The sequence below is a fragment of the Zosterops lateralis genome (assembly GCF_965231275.1).
Source record: "Zosterops lateralis genome assembly, chromosome: 3".
NCBI classification, from domain to species: Eukaryota; Metazoa; Chordata; class Aves; order Passeriformes; family Zosteropidae; genus Zosterops; species Zosterops lateralis.
In genome coordinates, this window is record NC_139764.1 from 58523142 (window position 1) to 58548142 (window position 25001).

At 38.0% G+C, this 25001-nt stretch overlaps 1 protein-coding gene across 1 annotated transcript in view; it reads right to left on the reverse strand.

Annotated features, from left to right (window-relative positions):
* The window catches only part of ENPP3 (ectonucleotide pyrophosphatase/phosphodiesterase 3), a 37057-nt gene extending 16627 nt beyond the window's left edge, over positions 1–20430 (reverse strand). Inside the window, exons 1-14 of the mRNA XM_083858018.1 lie at positions 20110–20430; positions 16971–17049; positions 14102–14224; positions 12719–12844; positions 11579–11639; positions 10218–10315; positions 7664–7743; positions 7001–7120; positions 5500–5609; positions 4035–4100; positions 3103–3175; positions 2528–2636; positions 2246–2374; positions 826–857 (exon numbers count right to left, since the gene is read on the reverse strand). Coding sequence (XP_083714144.1) covers positions 826–857; positions 2246–2374; positions 2528–2636; positions 3103–3175; positions 4035–4100; positions 5500–5609; positions 7001–7120; positions 7664–7743; positions 10218–10315; positions 11579–11639; positions 12719–12844; positions 14102–14224; positions 16971–17049; positions 20110–20226 — 1323 coding nt within the window. The 5' untranslated portion in view covers positions 20227–20430. The remainder of the gene's footprint in view (positions 1–825; positions 858–2245; positions 2375–2527; positions 2637–3102; positions 3176–4034; positions 4101–5499; positions 5610–7000; positions 7121–7663; positions 7744–10217; positions 10316–11578; positions 11640–12718; positions 12845–14101; positions 14225–16970; positions 17050–20109) is intronic.
* Positions 20431–25001: the final 4571 nt, after the last annotated feature.

Below are 25001 nucleotides of genomic sequence, written 5' to 3' on the forward strand. Positions count from 1 at the left end.
ATGGGAGACACAGGCAAGTTTGGACCTGCCCTCAAGCACTACATCCATTCAGCATGGCTCAGTTCCAAGCAGAACTACCAGTACAGGGCCCTGTTGTGGTGCAGCATTGCACTGCAAGCACTGCAACTAGTTCAGCAATATGTCAAGAGGTCCTAAGAGAGTCATATACCTGTTAACAAAGGCCCATCTTGTCTAGTACTCTGTTTGAAATCAGATCTCCAAAACTTCCAGAATCAGACACTTAGAGAAAGTGTGTAAGAACAAGCCAAGTATTGAATGAAGTTTCTTTTTCATACCTGCTTAGTTTCTTCTAGGCTTCAGCAACTTTTTAAGTCAGATGATCCTTGTGGTATAGGTCTAAAAGCTCTTACAGTGCTGCATTTATTGGTCTAAAATCCCCTCCTCCTACATATATTTCTAGCCTCTACAACACTTTGGGGCAATGCGCTCTACTATGTTGTGTGGAAAAGTTACTTTAGGCTAGCCTGAGTGCAACACTTGTGTTCTAGTGCTAACAGATGCCTATTGTCTAAAGCACCTCTGTGCTGTATTCTCTTCTATCATGAAGATACACCCTAGTTTCTGCCCCTGAAGCAGCCACTTCTCTTTCAAAGTGAAGTACAGAAAAATTTTCTCTGAACAGAGATCCCCTATGGCAAACCTTTGTGCATCATCTTTGAACAACTTCCAGAACTGTCTCCCGTGATACACTGGAGTCAGTACACTATTTAAACTGGCACCATAGTCTCATTTTTTTACAAACTTTTTTCTTCAGATTCCTATTATGAGTAGCTATGAGTAAAAGTTATGAGAATATTTACTCACTGTGAGGTTCTTAACGATTCCAGCTGAGTCAACTGTTAAAAAGAAAAGATGAATTAATATACAAAACAAAGAGCCTTGTGAGAACAACTTAAAACATTATTTTTGCCTATAATGTTGATTTTCTTTATCAGCTTGTGAAGATTGTGGCAACTATAGCCCTCCACAGGTAGGAATGTTACGTTTCTGATGGTGAATGCCTGTAAGTGTGCCTGTGGAAGTAACAAGAACACTAGAACTTTGGGTACATCAGGACAGACTAGAAAACTACCCTGGTGATGACTGCCTACACCTAAAGCCAACAGACCCAAGGTTTTTTCTCCTATCTAACCCCTGTTTGAAGCATAACCTTTTTCACATTGAACAAGACCTGGAGCACTTGTCTTGTATTTTGCTTCCAGCAACAGTCACAGAGGAAATTTCAGTCTATCTTGGTATTTTTGCCTTGCACATTTTGAAAGAATGATTTAACCACTTGATATTAACTTTCTAAAAAGCAAATCTGAGCACTTCATGGAAGAAAAATTCCTACAGAAAATCTAAGACTATTAGAGGAAATGAGTCAACAATTTTATTGTGATTGAGACACAGAAAAAACATGAATATCCTTTACTCAGCTCATTACTCTGCTTTTGTCTGACTTAATCCAATGAAAGTCTGCTTTATATCATATAAATATTGTGCCTTCAAATATAAGTACAATTATAAAATATGAATTAAAAGTAGAATGGGATCCCAGCTCTTATTTGCGACCTGCAATGACTACGTCTTTTACAATACTTTAAAAGTTCTTTGAAGTCAATACATAGAGCATTTCCATGATTTTTTCTCCATTCTTTTCCCTGAACAGAAGGTTCTGGGATTTTTTTTTTTTCCCCAATCTGGTAGCACGGTATCTATTTCAAGTCTGAGTTAGCTCACATGGTTTCAATTTTCTGTTCTTTTGAGATACTAGCTAAAAGGCTTAACCAAGGCTTAGATGCCACTGTGCTAAGGTTCAGATTCTGTAACTTTGTAAACACAGAAATATTCATTGCTCCAAAAAGATTGACTAGTATTGTTGCACAAGAAATCTGGGAAGAGTAAAGCACTTATGAAAGACCTGAAGTCCAGTTAAAAAAAAAAAAATATATATATATATATACACACCACCTTTACTTCATCTTTCCATGCCAAGAAAGTACCAATTAGAGTCTGCAACAATCTTTTCTCACCTTAAATTCCATCTAAAGTAATTCTTGAAAAAAATACCCAAAACACTTTCCACGGATGTTGAACTCAAGTTAAGGGAAACAGTAAGCTGCTCACACTGCTAATTACTATTGATTATCTGTTTTCTTATATATTGTTTGTTTGTTTCCTTATTTGTTTGTTTGTTTCCTGCTATATTGATCGCTCAGTCCCAGGACTGGCCCATACTCACAGGTAAAATAGTCCTTTGGAACATTCTGTGCTCGAATGCGAGCTGCAGGCCCACCATACACATAGAAATCCACCACTTTGAAGTAATCAGTCATGTATTCTAACTGTTTGCAGTAGGTCTTCTCCATCCCTAAAGGGCAACATAGAAGCAGTTCTTGTTCATACATCAAGGAAGATAAAGTGGTTTATATAATGGATTAACATTACTAAACCCACAAATTTCACAGAGGAATCAAACAGTGACTCAGTAAAATTAAATTGAAAAAAGAAGTATATACATTACCATGATCAGCTAAAACAATGAGGTTTACACACTTGTGCAGGTTTCTTTGTTTAAGTCCATCCATGAGCATCCCCAGTGCTTGATCTGCTGCCTGTAAGGCTATGATTACCTGTGAGATAAACCAGTTACATCTAAGATCCTTAAATGACGAACTTTTTGCCTTCATGCAAGTAAAAATGTAATACTTTTGGGTTAAAAATTAGTAAACATTGAAGTACAGTGTAGGAATAAATAAAAGACAGCTCTGAAGATTTGTCAGGCCACATGCTTCCAAATAGCACATAGTAATGTAATTAAAGTTCAGTCTAAATATAAATATTAATATTTTTTCTAATAGTAAGATCTGAAATTATTTTCTGCCAGTCTGGTTGGTTTATGGTTCTTTTGATTCACACACAGTGTGGGAATCATAACAAGGGGCTCAACCACAAGCAAAAATTCTTAATAAAAAGTCATAAAACTGTCATGGCAATTTTTCATCTACTATCCTTTTCAGGTCTATAAACTGGTTAAGTTCATGGTGCAACACCATTTTTAGTGTAATTAAGTATAAGAAAAATATAGAAACTACTTACACCAGCACTAACAGGTCCAAATGAATGTCCAGATTGATCTGGTTGTTCAATATATAAAGTGTATATATCAGGCCTTGAGTCAGAAATAAATAAGAATGGAACATTATGAGAATTTAGGTGCAGCATCTAAAGAGAACACTTGCATAAAAAATAAAAATAAAAAAAGAAGCAATATTAAATGACATTTTAAAAGGAATTATAAATAACCTCTGTAAAACTTGATAACAGCCCATACAGCAAATATAATCATTCAACTTCCTCTTTTGTAATTAATCAACATGGGCTCTTTGAAGTTACAATTTCAGACACAATATCCAATATCTGTAACAGATATCACTCTGGAAAAGATCTCAGACACCAGAGCAAACAATCCTTTTCAAGATGTAAATGGAACTACCGCCTGAAAGAGCTCTTCCTGACTAAACAGTGAGACTCTAGAGAGAATCTCCTAATACATTAGGATTTTATTAGCAACTTGTCATATTTAATTTCTTTACACGTCACAAAGTTAACACCAAGATCAGCACTGACATTTATTTTTTAACCTGAATTATTTACTGCAACTACTTTCATGTATTTAACCTTTCTTGTGCAACAGCCTTCATGTAAAATCTTTCATCCATGCACTCAGACTAGAAACTGAATATTCAATGTTTCCTATAGGCCACGCACCAAGAAAAAAGACAGATCAAATAAAACTCATACAACAGTACATCTTGTTCAGATATATGTTCACTTTTTAATCTTTTGTACCTACAGTCTTATTATACCTATGATAAGATACAGAACAGGCTTAAGTTCAGCAAATAAACATTTGAAATGGTGACGAAGATTCCATGTTTCACAAACACCAATAGAAATTTCAATTGCTAGGCATTAAAATCTTTCTAAGCCAGAGTCTCACAAAGCAGGTAGATATTACAAAGTGTTACCTCTTAGGCTGGGCATTATCAAGCCATTTCAGTATTCCTGAAATTCTCTCTTCATATGGAACTGAACTGAAAAGAAAAAATAATTAAAAAAAGATATGATGTTAACAAGACTATCTGACTAGCATTTCTATTTCCTAGATACAGAGAAAGTATCCATACTCTAGTCCTATATTAAAGTCACAGATCTGGAACTAAGAATGATGCATTCTAACATGGTATTGCAATTAATTTGACTGCTCTCATTTTTAATTGAATGTAAGTCACTTTATGTGGTGATTAGACTGACCCTGATTTTGCAAACACAAACCTGCGTTGGTGAGATTACTCATATATTTGTAAACACATGCAAAAAAATTTAAGTTCTGGAAATAAACCTGAAATACAAGGTAGAATAATTTTTATTCTTTCCAGCATGTAAAAGGCTTGAACTTTCATATTTTAAAAGTAAGTAATAATCCCATCAAAGTCTTTGTGAGATCATGCTTTGTTTCCTATTAAAGCATTCACCCATTAAATAGCTCTGCTTTCCCTCAAAGTAATGCACAAGCTCTATGGTGGTTATTTAAAGTATTCAGGTGTTTTCTGAGTATCAAGCCCACACATCACTGCAAAGTCTGTTATCTATAAAGACTTCTGGTTCTATGCTTGCTTTAGATTCTTTTTCTAAATGTGAAGAGTTGTGGGAAGTACACTGCAATCATCTCACAATCATCATTTCACAATCATGAAAAATCTAGAAATATTTTACTAATATCAATGCTTTCATAGCAAAACAAACAAACAAACTACAAGAAACACAAACAGAAAAAAAAAAAAAAAAAAAAAAAAAAAACACAACAAAAATAATGCCACAAAAACTATGAAGGCAATTGGTTCTTCACAAGAATTATGATTCAACAGCTGTGTGCACATGATCAAACATGTAAACAAGACCAAAGGAAATTTAGAGCCCCTCTTTCTTCAGTAGCTTCCCCATCCAGCCGCCTCTCTACAATGATTTCTGTCTCCCACAGCCTCTTGCCATGGCTTCCTACTTTGTGTTTGTTGACTTACGGTATAGGTTATCTGAAAGCTTATTCTCAAGTGCAAGTATTTTTAAAATGCTATATAATATCTGTTGATTTTATGCATGGAGAAATGGCAATCATTGGTGCAGTTTAGCAGTGGCTACTAATCATCTCCAGGATGCTCTCCTTGTGTTTTACAGTTGGCTAAGGCTTCCAAATTGTCTAGGAGAACAGAATATACAGTACCCTTTGACTTTCTTATTGTGAATTCCCTGAATGGTTTTGAAAATTTCAAGTATTTTTGGTCATTCCATGACATAACCAGGACAATGTGACATGGCACTTATCTGTCAGGCTTGTTTTAAAATCTTGTATTCCATTTCCTTCAACTGTCAAATAGCAGTTTGGATTTCTGGAGTAATCTGCAGGAATTTAGTGCAAGCCCTATCAAATCTTACCCGTTGTATTTGTTGTACAAGGTGGGGTATGTTCCCCCAATTGGAACATCAGAGCCTGGCCAAAAGAAGGTGCCTGCTGTCAAATTTTGGTACATTGCTGTCAGCCAGACCTTTGGGTAAAGATACAAACAAATGATTTTTTTGTCACCACTTCAGGAGGACTTCAGATCACAAAAGTAAAAATATGTGCTGCAAGCATGCATTTTTCCTTCTCCTTTCACACATTACAGTTACCTAAGGACCATATCTGATATGAAGTTTTGTTTCCTACATGCACATTCTGAAGAAAAATTAGTAGCATGGAAACCATGATGTTGTCATTTCTTGGATATTCTCAGCATAGGAAAAAAAAAATATAGGTATTTCCATAAATGGCAATGGGCAGTGATCCTTTTTCCTGTTTTCTTGGCAAACCCCAGGATCATGAAGATGGAAGAAGCTGTCTTAGGGATATTCAGACTTGACATTAGGAAATATTTTATCGCACATACAGTTTCAAGCACTGAAACAGGATTCCTAAAGAAGTTGTTGCTGCCCTATGCCTGTCACTGTTTATGGGGCATATGGACAACGCCCTTAAAAATGTGATTTAATGTTTGGCCAGCCCTGAGTCAGTCAGGCAGCTAGACTAGATGATAACTGTAAGTCCATTCCAACTGAAATATTCTATTAGTTTCATTTTGGTTTGTATCTATTTCTATTCCAGATATAGATTCTAATTATATGATTTTATTATAAGAGGGCATATTTCTATAAATCCTAAAAAGTGCACCTAAAAAGTGCAACATTACAAACTTGATGGAATTCTCCAGGAAAAAAAAACCCAGCACCAAAATTTGGATATTTCAGTCTATTATAAACATTACTATACAGACACACACACACACATATATATAAATGTATGTTAAGTAAATATACAACATATTGCATATATTTGGGGTTTTTTCAGCACCATTATTAGAACTTGATATTTCTAGGAAACTAATAATATTGATCATAACCATGGGTACAATTTGAGTTTATTATGAAATCTGCTATATGTTATATATAATTGACTTTTTTAGAAATTAAGCTATTTACCACTTCCTTCATTGTTTTTAAATGCCTGGACATTTGCAAACAGATATGTGTAAATAGACATAATTTGGAAACTAATTTTGTTTTGTAGCAAGTCATCAAAAGACAAGCAAAAAAGATAACCCAAAATCAAATCATACCAAAAATTTACTGTATTTCCCTGTGACAAGAAATTCACTCCAGCACTAGACAAAATATTTCAGTCTTTTTTTACTAACTGCCACATTAAGTGAACATTTTAAGTCTCTTTTATTTTCATAACAAGCAAATTATTTTGTAGGCAGCCTATAATATGAACCCTACAGGTTATCTACTTCTTTCTGCAAATATACTGGACAGTTTTTAATTTTATTCTCTTTTTGCATTGTTTTATGATATGACACAAACCACTCTGACATAAATATCATATGAAAAACAAACTTACTGGTTGCCCTTTCCACCACTCAGGTTTGAATTTTTCCTCCCCTGAAAGTGAGAAATGTGCATTCAAGCCTACATCATACATGTTGTTATCAATGATACCATGAGATTCTGGATACAATCCCTGTAAAATGAGAATAAACAAAATAAAATGCTTGGTCCTGAAATCAAATGTACCCTAAACTATCCTCCAATGCACACGGCTACAGTGTTGCAATTTTTAAAGAACTGTTTTATCTTAGAGACAGAGTGCTTTACTGATTCACCCAGATGGTCTTCCTGCCAATGAATTCAGTGCACCCATCAAACTCCCTTTTCCAGCCCAATTAAAACCTGATGTGCTGTGCATTAAGTACCCTTATGTCCCGTGGGTGTGTGTCAGCTGCCAAACCCACCCTAACAAACGCTATCATCAAAAGGCTGTGTCCTCACCCATGCCCACCCATATCCAATTAAACTGATAAGGATCAGGAATAACTGGCTCACAGGTCAGGGACAGATAGCACAACATGTATAGCCACACAGGTCATGCTTGTATGCACCATCTCAGCATCTCTATCTTTCTCTTATATCTATGAACTCCCAATTCCCAGAAAAAGATAGGCACTACAAAATCCTTTCTGTGTCATCCAGATAATGAAAAGGAAAAATAAAAATTCTCACTTACTGTGACAATAGTGTAGTGGTTTGGGAAGGTTTTTGTGGGGTAAACAGCTCTCATGTATTTTGAATGTGTCCCACATGTTTCTGCAAAAGATCAGGGTATTAATATACATTTCCTTATATTTTTTTTAACAAAAATCACCACAATCAGTTGCTGTGGTTTTAGATGCAGAAATGTGACTTAAGACTTATAAAATTCTGATGTCTCCTTGTGAGCTAAGCCTACTGTCCCATGCAGTCAGTGGCCCTGGATCCCCAATTCAGCTGCCTAAAGCCTAGAGGCCTAAGGTCATTTGAGAAATCTTTAATGATCCTGTCTGGTCTCCAGATGCTCCTCCTTCATCCTGTCTGCCAAACCAAATAAATTTCTGAGATACTTCTGAGATCCAAAATGTCCTACCTACATGTTTATGCAATGAGACTGAAGTCTGAGGTCAGACCAAACAAGATATTTTGCAGAGCTGATTGGTGACAAGCAGGGAAGGACTCAATTGCTTAAGCACTGGAGCCAGGCGCCTTTTGAGAAACCCTCTGATATCCAAGACATCTGCATGAAACTTTACAGTTTTGATGCAAATCACTTTGAGATCTGTCTTCTCCTGAATGACTGCTGAAGGTCATGGCACTCTGAAGTATACCAAAACCACAGATTTTAGGGCAACAATTAGTCCTGTGGCACCCTCTGGCTGTTGATTGAGCTGACTTGTCCTCTAAGTTCTTGCACTGCCCTGTGCAGACTATATTAAATATAAAGGCACTGACTTCAATGAGCATATAACCATCTCACATGCAGACATCTCCAAGAATATTTCTAAATGCAGATGTTCTGCCTTTGAGTGCATCCCAGCCCAGGTGTCCTACCTGTATCTCGAAACACTGCGTTATTTTTCATCAATCAAAGTACTTAGCACACACTCATGTGTAATGTCTAAACAGACTGTAAGATTCAACTTATTTACCCTCAAAACAAATACAGAAAGACTGGAAAATGCCTTAATGATGTTTTTACATCTAACTCACATGGACAAAGTTCAGTTCAAAGTTATTAAACCGTAATAATCTGTAAGCAGATTATTATTTCATTCATGCTCAAACACACTTTATTCATTGTTGTAGAGCATTTCAATCAAAGAAGAGAAGCTGATTTTAACTAAGCAACTGAAACAATGAAAGTGTGAAATTTTTCAACAAAACTGTTCCAATGTGATACAGGGGGAAAAAAAAGGCTTAAAGAGTGTTTGAAGAATGGCTGAAAAACTGAATAATTGAAAGACATGAGAAAATCAGCAAAATTTTCTATGGATTTCTCTTGCACAATATAGGATCTATATTCATAGTGTACATATTCTTTAAGCTTGATTACCTTTACTGAAAGTTCTAGGTTAAAGACATTAATAGAGAGGAAAGATTTTATGCTACAAACCAACATTATATTTTTCCTTTTGCAAAGAAAGAAATTTCCCATTCCTGTAGATTTCTGAGAAATATAAGCATGAATGTGCATAAACAATTACTCAAATTGACCACAAATATGAGCAATGCTGAATTAGACTGGTTCTTGTTTCAAAGGATTTCTTGGAAACATAGACACAGAATGGTATTTGTTGCAAGTTTGGCATTTCCTTTTCACCTTGTTTCAAAAGCTTGGAACTGACTACTGACTTCAGCGTTTATGACTCCTGAACTGATTCAAGTTCCTTCCAGTCAGAATGACATCAGAGAACAAGTGATTAGCCCAAGAAGCCAGGTTTGCACATCAGCGCAAGTTCAGGTTTCTGGATACTCTCATTATCCACAAACAAGATTGTTAAGTATTTGGTAAAATGTAGTACTTCATAATAGACATGTGAAATTTTCAAATGAGCACAACAGAAATGTAATGTAATATACTCAGAACTGATACAAATACTGTCAATTTAGACTATTGCTGCTGAGAAGAAATTTCTAAATATGAAGACACTTTGTCCAGGTACAAAGGGTCTGGAGATCTGAGTTTTAACCAAGTGTGCAAAATGGTCTCAAATTTTAAAGTGCTTTAAAGCACAAGCAAGAGATCTTCAACTTACTCTTCCTCACAATATTCAGAAATATGGAAAATGGTTACTTGATCAATAACATCAACATGCTAACATCTTAAAATATCTGACTTGAAAAAAAAGAGAAATCTCCCAATAACTCAATGTATTATACTTCAATGTTCAATTCCTTATCAGCTATTTATTTTTTAATTCAGTACTGAGAGTGTAGGAAATCCTTATCTGGAACTTTTTGTCAGTTTTAAAGTGTATTTTAATGTATATTTTAAACTGTGTATTTAATAAAAAGCTGGTGACCAATTTTAGAAGCCTCATATAAAAAAAATAAAGTCATGTTTGCTGTGCAAATACAACAAGTAATGCAGAACATATAATAATGAAAAAAAACAACTGATGAGAGATACCTGATTTGTGATTTTTTTTATTGCTAAGAAACACATATGCATGACAGTAGCAAAAGGGACCAGAGAGATTGCATGCAGACTTTAAAGGGAAACAGTCAAAGCATCCTTGGTAACTTACTGAGTTTTTCAATATTTGGCAGCAAAGAACTCCAAGTTTCCAAATATTCTGCTCGAAACCCATCCATTGAAAAAAGGATAAGTGGTGGGAGAGTAAATCTACAAGAAAATATAAGTTTATCATCATAAAGAAGTTTGGGGAGTTGGTGACTTATTAAGATTTCTAACAATATAAATTCAGCTTTTATAAGCAGGATCTAGAATATTCATGTGCACCCCAGAATTAATAACACAGTGTGAGATAAATAAAGACTTCAATATTAAGAGCAAATGTACAATCCTTCTGTAAGAAACACTGGAGGAACAAAATGCAAATAATCCTTTCAGTCATAATACTGAAAAAAGATACAGGCAGTAATCACTATCCCTGTTTGTTTCTCATTAACAGCAGTCTTTCCAAAACACAGAAGCAAACTAGCATCAACAGTTTGTATAAAATAGTCTGCATAAAACAGCTTACTGATGTGAATCTGAAATTAAATGGATCTTTATATTGCAATGCTGTTTATAGCACTTAAAGAAGCCCCCCTCCACTACTTTCCAAGTTTTAGACTATGAAACTGTGTTAACTTAGCAAGTTATTTGTTAACCTATAAAGTGTACTTTTATACTTAGGTTGGGAGGTGCATGCAGGAACCCACAAAGAAGTCACAATGCTAATAGTCTTACTGTTATAATAAACTAAATTGGCAGTAAAGTAAAATAAAATAAAATAATTGGTAACATCAGAAATACCATAACTGAACCAGAAATTAATTCATCTTTCTTCAAGGACAACTTTTAAATGGTGTTTTATGCCTAGCCTCTATTATTCTGAAATACTGCACAAATAGCAAATTTTTTTCAGCATTTGTAGGTATAAAGCTACTTCACAGCTTTCTTTTAAATACACCTTTCTTCCTGCAAATAATTGGAGCAAAAAAAAACCCCAAAAAACCCAAACAACTCTGTTGCCTAAAGAATTGCACAGACTCTAACTCTTATTACAGACTGCATAAGGTGACTTATCTGAATTGTCAAAGATACAGTATGGTAAAAGAAAATGGACTATGAACAATTTGTGATAAATGAACATTGAGATAAGTCTAACAATTTTTTCCAGGTCTTTGCAATCTGAATTTTAATCTGAATTTGAACTCCTGTACCCTGCTCTAAACTGTAAATGATCAATGAATGTGCAAAAAAAAAGACAAAGGTTTTTTAAAAGAACAAACATTCCTAGAGACAAACTATCTCTGCAGAATATTCCTCAGGGCATGGACTTTATTCTCTGTAGATATGAAAACCTGTTTCAGAACACCAGAGTATTTCTGACCATTGCAAAGATTTTATCTGCTAAGAAGACAAATTCCTTTATCCTACCCATCTGGACATTGAGGCGCTTCAATTGGCACACAGGGTTCTTCTACCCAAGATGTTTCACCTAAAAAGAAAAAAAAAATACTGAGTTAGCACTGAACTCTCCCCACCATAATAAAAAGCAGCTACCTGGATGATCTTTTTAAAGCTCTTCCTGTAACATTTTCTGCTTCAACAGAAATATAGGCCTAAAGACACCTTTAGTTCAGAAACAATTTGGTGCAACCTATTAGGCCCTCAAACCCAGAAAGGACTAGTGCTCACAATTGTAAGTTAAAAACAAAGTACATATAGTACATGGAAAAGCAAACAAACAAAATGAAGAAGAAAACACTATGAAAGCTTAGCCTTTTATTAGGTTTTAAATGAAAAATATTCAAACTGTATACTGCTCACACTGGGCAACTTATTCCTTTTTTTCTTTTCTGGGTACCAGGGACACACTTAGAGATAAGCCCAGGGCTCCCTTCAGCATTTCCTTTCTTTCTGCGTGTTGTACTTTAACCCCTTTTAGCTTTAATCTGCATTTAGGAAACAAATATAATTTTGCAGGACTTGCCTTATAAATTTATCCCTTTCCACAACATAAAGGAATTCTGATAATAGATACTATGTCACCAGCATACTCCTCAAGTGTCATTCCTGTAACAGAATTATACCTGTGCTATTCTCTATGTGTTTAGCTAGAGCCAGTATGAAACAATTAGCCATGAACAAAGGTATTCAAAAATAAATAAAACATGAAAAATCCAATCTAAAACCAGATTTGTAATAAAAAGGATGGGAAATCTTATATTAGGGATGACTACTACAACATATACTTCAGATTGTCTCCATCTATTCTGAGGGGAAAAAAAAAAAAGAGACAACCCAAAGCCCCCACATGTGGTATACTTCTGTACTTCTGCAATATCCAAATCATTCTATCTTTCTTGTGAATGACACAATTCACAGTGTTCTGCAGAAACAGTCTTTTTCACAGTCAAAAATACCAAAAGCTTCACCTCAAAACATTAATTTTTCAAAATGTCAGTCAGACTCTGGTCTTGAAAAACTAATTCACTTACCCCTTTATATTTTCAATGTTGTCCCATCTATTTTATAGAATAATTTATCTATAAAACTTTTTGACTTTTGATTTACCTTTGCAAGTACTGTAGTAATTTACACAGCAGTCATTTTTCTGCAAGCAGTCATCAGAACAAGAACAGTAACTTCCAGGTATTCTTGTCTCACCACAGCGGAAATTAGTGCACTTCCAAGATCGGGCTGAAAATTTGAAGAAAAAATTTATGATTCATAATCATCATTTCAGAATTTCATTCAGAACCTCACGTGAGCTTCTTTGCATGGAAATCCTCCAAACAGGTAAAGAAAAAACAAATGTTATTTATATGTACTGTTTGAGTTGCTTTAGAAGTTTGCTGTGGAAAGAAAACTCAAGATTTCATTTAACACAAAAAGCCTCTTCCTTTGGCCATTGAACGGTAACACAGAGCCATAAAATAATTTATTTTACAAAGGTGTCCCCAGAGTCATCTCCCTCAATGCCTTCCATCTTTCCAAAGAGATCTAAGGAAAAAAACCAAACAAAACCAAACAAAACCAAACAAACAATAAAACCACCAACAACAACAAAAAACCCACTCCATATTTCTTTTACAGAGGAAAAAGAGAAGCAAACAGATAATTTTCATGCTCTTGCACGTGACTTCCAGCAGAGAGAGAAAAAAAAAAAAAAAAGTAAGGGCTGAAGTGGGCAGAAAAAAACAAAAAGGATGAAGAAATACCTGAGTAGCTGCTGGGAAAGCAGAGACAGTAACTGGAGAGGAGCCTGGCTCAATGCAGAACCAGGCTATTCCCCTGGAGAGCACAGCTGACTGGAAAACACCCCATTATTTTTAAATGTGCAAGAGATAACAGCACAACAGGGTTGCTTCAAGAGCCCTGCTTAAAGATAACCCATTATTTCTGCTCATGATCATCTTCAGCTTTATATGTGCCATGAAATATGCATGGCAAATGCTTTGGTCATCCATAACATGTAAAAATACAGGGGTCTGATTTGAGAAAGATGCAAGAAGATTTTGTGTCTTGCCAGGTCACCAAGTTACAGCTCTCTAGCCACTTGATTACAGAGGCAGCTTGACTCTGCCTCATCCACATGAACAGGAAGAAAAACTTTACTGTTGAGGGTGATGGAGCACTAGAAAGGTTACCCAGAGAGGTTGTGGAATCTTCTTTCCTGGAGACATTCAAAAGCCATCTGGACACAAGCCTCAGCAGTGTGCTCTAGGATCTTGCTTGAGCAGGGAGGTTGGACTAGATGACCTCCAGTAGTCCATTCCAACCTTAACTATTCTGTGACTTTGTGATTTTTGTCACAATTCCCCCCCTCGGAAATGTGATATGACTTCTGTGTATCTGCATAAACATGAGAATTACCCATTTTCTATTACAGTCACATGGAGAAACAAATTCAAAATAAAATGGACACCAGTGAGCACTGCCTGGAGGGGAACTTACTTGGCTCCACACAGGTGTCCTCATAGTCCCAGCAGCAGTCCTGACGCTCCTTGCAGCCACTGTCACACTGGCAGCCGGACACGTCCTTCCTGTGTGGCTCATTGCACTTGTGTCTGCAGCTGACTGTAGGGAGAAGGCAGAGAGGCTGAGTGCTCAGATATCCCTGTCCCAGGCAGGTCAGTTAAACAGATCATGGATATGGGCTGCAGGGAGAGATGTGCTGAATAATTTCCCAAATCTGATTCCCTAGCCATCTTCCAATATGGTGAATAGCACATGGGCCAGCACGGTGGAAGCAAGGCTGTAGGAATTCCTCTGGGAGCTGAAGGTCTGACAGCTGTTGGGACCATGCTGGTCCACAACCTGGAGCAGGGCTGTTCCTGCAACAGGACCAACAGGTCTCTGCAGGACCACTGGCACAGGAGGCAATGCCAGGGTGTCCCACGCTTCCAGCATGAGGAAGGGGAGACTGGCATTTCCCCTGCTCATTTCTCGGTCTGAAATAAAAGAGGAAGAGTGGTTCCCACTTTGGATGTCTTGTAATATACCCCCATGGGATGGAAGCTCCCTCAGGACTGGGTACCAGAGCCATGGGGGCTCCCCAGGGACAGCTGAGGCAGGGACCAGCAGTCAGAACCTGTAGGAGCATCCATGGATGGCAGGGAGAAGGAACTCTGTAGACCTGAGATATTCTAGAAACATGTGTTTTTATTGCAAGGGTCGTGGGTAAAAAGGGCCTGCCTTCAACCACCAGCCTTGGCTGAAGCGAAGCCCCAAAGAGAAAGGGAGGGAGAGAGAGGATATGAGGTAAGGGAGGTAAAAAAGCTAAGAGGGGTAAGAGGGATAAGAGGGGTTAAAGAGGTAGGAGCAAGAGCAAGAGAGAGAGCTAAGAGTAAGAGAGCAAGCACCTTATAACAATACATTATATCTCCTTTTGTGTTGAATATTCTAATTTACAGTGACCAACTAGTGCAAGATACAAAACCTACAAACTTTGCATGCAGCCTATGAGAACTACTATATTACCATATCATCCTATATTTTAAACTCTAAAGACTACTTTTCTTATCTACTTTTTCCCTGATCCCTTGGCAGGGTGGAGAGGGGCTACAGCCTTGGGTCCTTTTGTTTTCTGCCCTTCAACTGACTCCAGGTAATCACTGTCTTCCTGCCTGCCATGCCTACATCTCAAAGCTGGCCTTCATTTCTATTTCACTCACAGGTTTTACATCTCCAGTATTTCTTACTAGGCAATCATATCCACAAGCCCTTCCTGTCCCATCTCTCCCAACAAGGAGCCATCCCACCACTCCAGCCTGGAGCAGGGCAGCTGAGGCAGCACCAGGGCAGCCCCACACCAGGCACTGCTGGGCACTTCCCTGACAACAGGGACAAGTCAAGGCCAGGCTGTTGGCTTGTGGGTGGCCTTGGCTCAGCAGGACTCATGGCCAGGCAGGGCAGGGCTGTGGGGAGCTGGAGCCATCCCTGCTGGGTCAGTGCTGGGGCCTGGGCAGGGTGGGGACAGCCTGAGGGAATCTCCTTTCCTGGAGACATTCAACAGCCCTCTGGACAATCCATAAAGCTTTTTGGTGCGCTTAGGACTCTGGCAATATCTCTGCTACCTTATCATTACAATGTCCCTAAAAAATCTATAGGTTTGGCTGTTTTCATTAAAACAAAGAAAAGGGTCCAAGTGAGGGGCCTGGCACTGGAAGTTGAGACCGTATTCCTCAGCACAGCTCTGACACCTTCAAGCAGGGACAGCTCTGGGTCTCCTGAGGACACCTGAAGACAACCCCAAATCTCCAAAGATGACTCGCAGTTCCACACCAGCCTCCACAGCACATCCACATTCTCTATACTCCAGAAATACTGTTTGAACCCTGCTGAGCTCCTGCATTTCCAGCTTTCTTCTCCAGTCACACAGTTAAACAGCATTAGGTATAACTATCTACTCAGGTTTGATAGAGCAATTCTATTGTAATTACCACAGGGTTCATGCTTTTGCAGGATGCACTGCCTACAAATTTGAGCTTTAGTATCCACTTTGTAGAGTCTATGCAGAGCTAAAATGATTTTCAAGTCATTAAAAACCAAATACCGTTCCATTTCATCTTCTTTGCTAGGGCCCATGTTATTGAAAGTCTTCAGAAGGGTCTAAGACTTGATGAGCTACTAGGTAAGCAAGTATAATATGTGTTGATCAGCAATGAGAAAGAGACTGTGCTTCCTTGAACTCCTCCAGTGTGGGATTACTATTGTATGGATTCTAAATGAAGTGTTTTATTTAATTCAGTGTGTTGTGTTTGTTTGTTCTCATCTAGATCAACTCCCTAACATCAAAACATTACTTTGTCTTTCCAACTAAGAAATACCATTCCACCACATCAAGCCACTACCCCCTTTTAATGTAGCTTTATAGAAACTCAAGTTTTCAAAAAATATTCATAATCAGTTTTAGCATCAGCTTCCTGAACTATGCCAAATATACTCAAAGCACAAGCTCTGAAGATGATCTAATGATATTTCTTTCACAAAATATTGTTCAAGTATGCAATAATTATATGTAATAACATAACACATATCTCAAATTTTCTGGAAGGTTTAATGTAATAAAATACAGTGTGAACTAGGTTTCACACTTTTGAAGAGATTCAGCAAGGCACTTTGTGGTTTAGGACAGGTTTTTCAAGTATAGATTGTGAGTGTTCAGTTTTTATACAATTGAACTCGAAAAATGCAAGAACTTTATTTCCACAGGTGGTGACTTTTCACAGATCATTTGCATTACACTACAAAAGGGCTTTTGCTGAAAGCCTTTACTAGATCCAGATCTTTGGCAATTGTGCTGAAAGTATCATAAACATACCTTGCTCCTGGATTCCACGGTTGAGTCCTAGTCCTAAACCTAGTGCCAGGGATACAACCACCAAAGCACACAGCAGCACCTGTCACACAGACACAGGGAAATCAATGTTCACAACTGTGATAAATTGTTATGTTTATTAGAAATCAACTCTACTGTTAATATTTCTATGAATGCATGATTTATTAAGAACTAATCATTTCACTGAGGTTCTTAATCAAAAAAATGAGCCTGAAGATAGGAGAGGCACAATAATTATAACCTTAGAAGCTGAGGTCTTAATGCTGCACTTTTAACCTATGGCCAGTTTCAATGTCATAACTGGGGAAATCCTTACTGAAGAAAAGATAGTAGGAAGTGATCAGTGTATTTATCTGTTTTGCATATGCTTTATCTGTACTAATAAAGGTAATTACTTCTGTTTATCTTCTGCATTTGCCTGATATAACCACAAGGATTTCTTAAGATTTTAGCTAGATTGAGGCTGCAGAATTTTCACCCACATCCCAGTTTTTTTATAACTAGTCACCCTGTTAGTAAGGTTAAAGGAAACTGGAAAGAGACTAACAGCTCAAGGAAGCTCTGTAACAGAAAGCAGCACAACTTTTGTGAGACTGGGGCAGAGCTGAGGAAGCCACTGTCAGCTTAATAGATACCAAAGACAAATGGCAATTCATGCTGGCTGAAAGGTGCAGTGAAAAGTGACAACCCTCTCAGAGTATTTTGTGATGTATGAACATTCCTCTTCACTAATATAATTATGGGAAAGGAAATGCGTATCACAGAAAAAACCACCATGAACCAGCCCAGTTTATGTCCCACTTTGGCCTCAGAGCTTTCTTTTGTCTTCTGCTATTTCTGAGAATAAGCTGACTGATTCCTGGAAATACTACGGCTGAAATAAAGTAGAGTGAGAGAGGGCTACTGACAAGCTCAGTGTTACTGTAATGGAGCCTCTTATCTGAGACTACAGCAATTGTAAGGAACTGAGAGGAACTGAATCCCCCTCATCTTTGCTGCTGCCTGTCCTGTCTTGCAGGTGGCTGGGCAGAAGTGTGGCAGCAGGGAGGGCTGCTCAGTTCTCAGATGTGGGTGTACAACTGATTTATTTCTCGGGCAACACCAAACACTAGCAATGCCATAGTTACATTCTTCACACTTTCTCCTTCTCACCTTTACTTTCTTCCTGCTACTTACTCACAGGTTTTTGTACAGATGTACCTCAAAAGGAGTGGAAATGGAATTGGTGAGAGAACTGGATAAGACAGACAGATGGAGTAAGGATGTGTGGAAAAATTGCCCAAACCGGCAGAAATGCTTAAGTCCCTTGAAGAGAGACCTCAGGTGTGAAGACAGCAGTTAAATCCTGCATCCAGTCAGCGGGGTCTGACAATAAGGGTGTTGGAGAGTTCTTTTGGGACAGACCAGCAGCCATGCTTTCTGGGCAGGATAACACTGCCAAGTTCACCTAACAGGTCATGTTTCACTGAGCACAGATAAGCCTAATCGCCAGGGCATGTACTTTTCACCTTAAAGACACTATGGTTTTACCCTTCATTTTGATCAAAACTCACATTTGTAATTGAAATAAATAGATGATACTAAATTGAAATACAAATTTAAGTACAGCTATTACAACAACAAACATTCCCACTTCTTCAAATAATGAGACAGCTGAAGTAAAACCCAGTAACTCCCATCAGGTGTACAGATAAGATGCTGAATTTATTATAACATTTACACAAACACTCTTGATTTTGGAACACTCATTCTGAAGGTGAAATAATATTGGTAGCACCTTTTTAAATCCTCAGGCTTTCCACAGATAACTTCTATGACTAAATTCAAGATTACAACTACTTATTCACAGAATAGTTGTTCCTAGAGCAAATGCTCTGTTCGCTGGAGGATTTACTGTGTGACAGTGTGACTCCTGTTTGTGAGCATACAATTCTCTGCCTAAACTTTCAGGAAAAGGTTGCCAAGAAAGTATTTAATGAATTGGATTTAGAAAAAAAAATTGTGTGGAATTTTAACCGTTTACACCTCCAATATGTAGATTTTGGGATTTGTACAGGCAGGCATTTGAAAACTAGTGCATCTGAAAGAATTAATGTTTTAGGATACTTATATTTCTCACTTTACTCTTCCAGTATCTCTTGAAGGTATAATTTAGTTTCTTTTATAGTTACGCAATTTTCCCATATTGTTTCTCATGACTCATTTTTAACTGATAGCTTTAGGAAAAACACGTCTCCTATTTCATCTTCTTTTCACCATTTCCAGTATTTCCTTCATATTTTATGCGATCATTGCACAATGCAGCATCAAATAGTTAATTCTATTATGTGAAATTGTTCTGATGACATATAGAGCTGAAAAGTATAGAAGCTTGACTTTCTTTTACATAGGGCTGATTTCAAAATTAAGTTGCAAATCTCTCTAAAATCGGTATCTGTAGTTTTCTCTAAATTTCAATTTACAAATGCAAGAGCTTGCGCAAACATATACACATATTTAATGTTTGTGTCTATTATGGTCACAAACAGAAGACACAAAAAATATTTTAAAAACTTAACAAAAAGCCTACACTTTATTAATTTTACAAGGCAGCTGCATAGCTCTTAAAGCCTCAGGGAAGATGTAAAGAGTTGACATGATATTTGAGATGTGGGACTGACAATACTGGACAAAATGCTACATTAGCCTTTTCCTATGCCTTGCTTCCTGAATGCTTCCTGCCAACGACTTGCCTATAGGTTCTGTTTTGTTAATGACAACTGTAAAGATACAAAAGTAAGCAAAAAGAAAATGTAGTTGCTTTGGCCACAAACAATTGTTTTAAGACAATATCTAAAATAAAAAATCGAAGCAATGTCTTCACTATGCAAAAGAACTGTCAGGTAAATGAAATACAACAAAAAAAAACTGCCAGTAAAAAAAAAAAATTGCTTCATAGGTACCAGAACTTTAGAAATGTGCCAGTGAGGCTACTGCAGTTTCGATTACACACTCATGCAGTAAAACATTAACGACCAATTACTAAGTTACCTTGAATGATTATACTGATACAGTGAAACTTCAAAAAATCCTGCAGATTTGAGAATTGTTAAACTAGCAGCCCTGAAGAGCGGCTACTTACAGCACAGATGATTTTGTATTTCAAGACGGTTTTTTTCTTCACACACTCCTCTGGTTTTAAAGACACCTCTTCCGAATATCCTCTGTGATCCCTGGCTATATCATCCTCAAGCTCCATTTTGTCGAGATCTGCCTCTTTTCTGCGTCTTCCGCCTTCCTCAGCCTCCCCAGCAGTGTTAGCTGCGAGTTAGATGCTACTCCTCCTTCCAGAGTTCTAGTACTTTGTTCATAGAACTTTTTATGAGATCTCAGCATTTGCATCCGTGTTAGGTTTGCAAGAATCCAAAGCAAGCAGGAAAACTACTCTGAAAGGTCAAAGACTGAAAAACATTATCAGCTTCAGGGAACTTGACTGTTCAAGATAAGAAAGGCATTAGGCAAACACTTAAGTGGAGATTAGAATTAAAATGTTGTTAAGCAATAAAATGCAAAAATACTCAAGTACTCAAATATTTGGTTAAAAGCTTGGCATCCAGAGAATTTACCCTCAAAGAAAGTGTTAAATATAAGAAACCAATATGAAAGGAGACCGTTTCTTACTTCTGTTGTGCCATGCCTACGTTTTCAGATCCATTTCCTTATTTAGCATTAGAGGATTCCTCCCTGAGAGTTTCAATCCATCTTCGTCTCAACTTTTTTCCCCTTCTTACACTTTTTTTTAGTAGTTAAAACTGTTAATTAAAAACAAATTGTATACAGCCAAATCAAATTCAATAGAAAAATAAAAAGGTTTTTTTTAAGTACAATTTTAAATTTATTTATGTTTCAACTTAGTGGTTACTGGGAAGATTGGCTGTTATGAAAATTACCTTCATAGCCTACTAGTACTATGAATGTGTAACTATTCAGAGGTTGATCTGATTCTAAATTTGAGCATCACATGAGCTGCAACTTATAATAATTAAATTTATAATATTTATAATTATCTTTTTTAAAAATCCAAACTTTTATACTATACAAGCTGATATGAAGAAATTTAACTCCACCGCAACCCAAATTAGTAAAATCTCCTTGTTCTATACAATTCGTGTCATGCTCAAGTCCCACATTATCTAGTACATCCCCATTAATCATACACACACAGAGAGATCATCACCCTTTAGTTTACAGACAGATATCACTCCCTTACTCTATGGGACACCCCTGTAAAATGTCCATAAAATGTCCATTGAGTTCCCTTCTTCTATGACCGGGATTCCATCCCTTGTGGTGATTGCTCAGGACAGGCGGTGTGTTGTGTGGAGCTACTGGTTGTCAAAACCTACTCAGGTTGGGTTAAACAAGAAAGGATTCCTGTGAAGTTTGCCCTCTGTTCAGGTGGCTTTTGCTATAGCGCTTCCCACATAATAACACGCAACTCAAGCAATGAGTTATAACGCTTAAATTGTATCCATTTCAATTCTCACACCTGGTCCCCTTGAAAAAGGCTATAAGGTTCCTTAATTAATTCCTCCTCTTACCATGCTGCTGTGGACTCCCAGGTTGGAGGCTTTCCCTTGGTTGGAAAGCTGCTCTGCAGAAGAGGACCTTAGGGTGCTGGTCAACAGCAGCAGGAGATGAGCCAGCGTGTGCCCAGGTAGCCAAGAAGGCCAGTGGTATCCTGGCCTGGATCAGCAACAGTGTGGCCAGCAGGAGCAGGGCAGTGATTGTCCCTCTGTACTTGGCACTGGTGAGGCCACACCTTGAGTGCCATGTCCAGTTTGGGGGCCCTCACTACAAGACATAGAGGGGCTGGAGCACATCCAGAGAAGGGCAACAAAGCTGTGGAAGGGTCTAGAGCACAAGTCTTACAAGAAATGGCTGAGGGAGCTGGGACTGTTTAACCTGGAGAAAAGGAGGCTTAGGAAGGAACTTTATCACCCTCTGCAGCTACTGAAAAGAGGTTGTAGCCAGGTGAGCCTCTTCTTCCAGTAACAGGACAAGAGCAAAAGGCTTCAAGTTGCTCTTAGGAAAATTTTCCTCCTCAGAAGTATTGCCAAGCGCTGGGGCATGGCTGAGTCACCATCCTTGCAGGTATTTAAAAGACATGGAAATGTGGTGCTTAGGGACATGATTTAGTGGTGGACTTGGCAGTCTTTTCCAAAGTAAATTATCCTATAATTCTATTATTCAAGGGTGTAACTGCTCCACTATGGACATATCCACAGACACTTTGGAGTACACCTGTTCCAGCCTGGTGTTATTCAGAGCTCACAGCCCCTTCAACCCACGTTCAGACTATAGTTGCAACATGCCTAGAGCAGTAGAGGAACAGCAGCAATGACCAGGCCATCTGTCAGCCTGGGCACGTGGCCAGTGCTGTTGTCAAAATGTTCCCAGGAACAGGAAAGTGGCACGATAAGCATGACAGCCTATGGCAACCATGAACAACCCCTTCATTCTAATATAGAGCAAAGCAAGCAGGTCCTCCAGCGAGAGCAGCAATATGCCAATTAATAGCTCAAATGGCTGTAACAGCTGTAAATCCAGTGGAGCACATTCCTATAAAATCTGCCATTATCTTCAACCCCTTTGGCCCACACTGGGTACCAAAAAACACACTTGTGGGTTAATATGAAGCAGGCAGCTCAGCCCCACACAGCCACTCAAACTGTCCCTTGCTGCAGGGAGCAGGAAAGAACAGGAAGGGTAAAAATGAGAAAACTTCTGAGTTGAGATAAAGACAGTTCAATAGGTAAAGCAAAACCACTCACACAAACAAAGCAAAATCACTTAATGGATACATCACATTAGCACACAGGTGTTCAGCCACTTCAAGGAAGGCAGAGTTCCACCACAAGTCATGATTACTGGGGAGGCAAACACTATCACTCTGACCATTCACTATGGCTTCCTTTTTTTGCCCCAAAGTTCTATTGCTGAGCACAGCATCACATGGTGTGAGGTGCCCATTTGTTCACGTTATAAATACATATTATATGATTAGCTTTCTGCAAATATTAAGGTGAATGCTATATGTATAATAATTTTGCTGTAAGGATATAGTTTTTATTTCTGCTGTTAGCAAAACTTAGACATGGTAGTGGGATACCTGATATATAGTTATGCTTGTAACTTGTTTGGTTGAGATAACATCCAGCAAACATATGATGAGAACTCCTGACATACCAATTATCAACACTGACTGTCTGTGGAAAGTAGGGACCAAGGTCCTACTTTCCAAGCTGGAGGTGATAATGAAGACACAGCCAAGAAACATGCATGCTTTAAAAAGGGGGATCCAAGGAGTGGCCATGCCAAACAGTTCCTGGAATATGGAAACTAGTTTGTGGAAAAGTTTGAATATGCACGATGATTTATGAATCTGCAACAGAATGATGCAATAGAAAAGGTATTTTAAAAATGTCCCTGAAATAGCAGGTGTGCTCTTGGCTAAATGCCAAATCACCTGGCTGTTAACCTTTTGCTTGATTTGTGTCTCCTAATTGTCCTTTTTTTCAATTAAACCGATTTCTGACTAGCACTGTGTTGTAGACACTTTCAATTTTCACTACTAAGCAGCCACAAGTCCTCTAAGGCCATGAAGAACTAGACAGACTCTAGAGATCATGAATTCTAAGATACTTTTGCATTCATTTGTTATCTATCTTCTGAAATGAATGGCACTCACTCAGGAAAAAGCATTTCAAAGTTTAACCATTTTTCTCATAAATGTTTCTTGTCACCCACAAACATTAAAATAGTCATTTTGATGAAGGTGTTTTTGCTAGAGTAATATGATATTTACAATAATTTTGAAAAGTGCATTGCTTTTTCTGTGCCTGGGTGAGGAGGGTCATTTCATCCTCACTCAAATGCTGCTTTTCTGCCTTGTTTGGTGAGGTGTGTGGCTCTGTTACTCAGTACAAAGTCTCATAGTGGTTCGTGTCTTGGCAGACACACCCGGGTGCAGCCACTAGAGCGTTAATAGCAGTACTGTTCCTCCTCCTGGATGCTTGGCTCCCTTAGGCAAAGCAGGATGACCTCTGCTTAGGTCTGACCTGCTGCTCCCAGCTCCAACCCAATAATGAGATTCTCTGGCAAGTTGTGACTGAGATAAGTTAGTCAGGTGTGTGCTTTCCCAAAAACACACCCCTCTCCTTTACAATTGTTTCTGATGGGAAATATGATCTGTCCTAAGATAAGAAGACCAAGTGAGAATGGTGCTAAGATAAGAACACCCATTTCAGAGAAAGGAAGCTATAATGATTTCAACTGATTTTGCCACACATCAGCCTGCAAAAGTGTTTTAAATATGGCTGGAGACCGGGCCAACTGGGCAAACTGGTCTCCCAGGCTGCAGGCAGCTTCCAGGCAGATCCCCTGTCCTGGAAGGGATGCCTGCAGGGTACAACCAGCCCAAAGATGAGAAAAACTCACTTTTGGGCAGGTGAGTAAGAGCCCCAAAATCTAGTCACGTAAAGAGATAAAATTCTAAAGCAGCTCCACAGATGCTTTGATGCTTTTGTCAAATTACACCCTTTTCTGACCCAGAGATGGGGCAATTGAGAGGCATTTTAAAAACTTTTATTCCATTTTCAGTCTCATGTGTAGGGTGAGACAATATAGATGTTACAGTTCACACCATCACAATCAGAAGGCAACTATTTCCTAATTACAATACATTACAAGCGTTTCTTGGCCTATCAGCTTTTGCCACACAATGCTGTTAATGTCTTAAAACCAATCATCTAAAATCACCCCTCGTGGGTCCTAATACAATGCACCTTTCATAGTTCTATTTCTCCAAAGTATCTAGTCCTATTTGCAAGGCCATCATTTGAAACTCGTTTCTAGTTCCATTTCTCTCTCAACAGTGTCTATTCCATGGCATTTCTATGTCAGCATTTCTTATCTCAAGGTTTGCATGCAGACGCACATTTATGTGAGCCTTCTGTCAGGCTTTGAAAATTC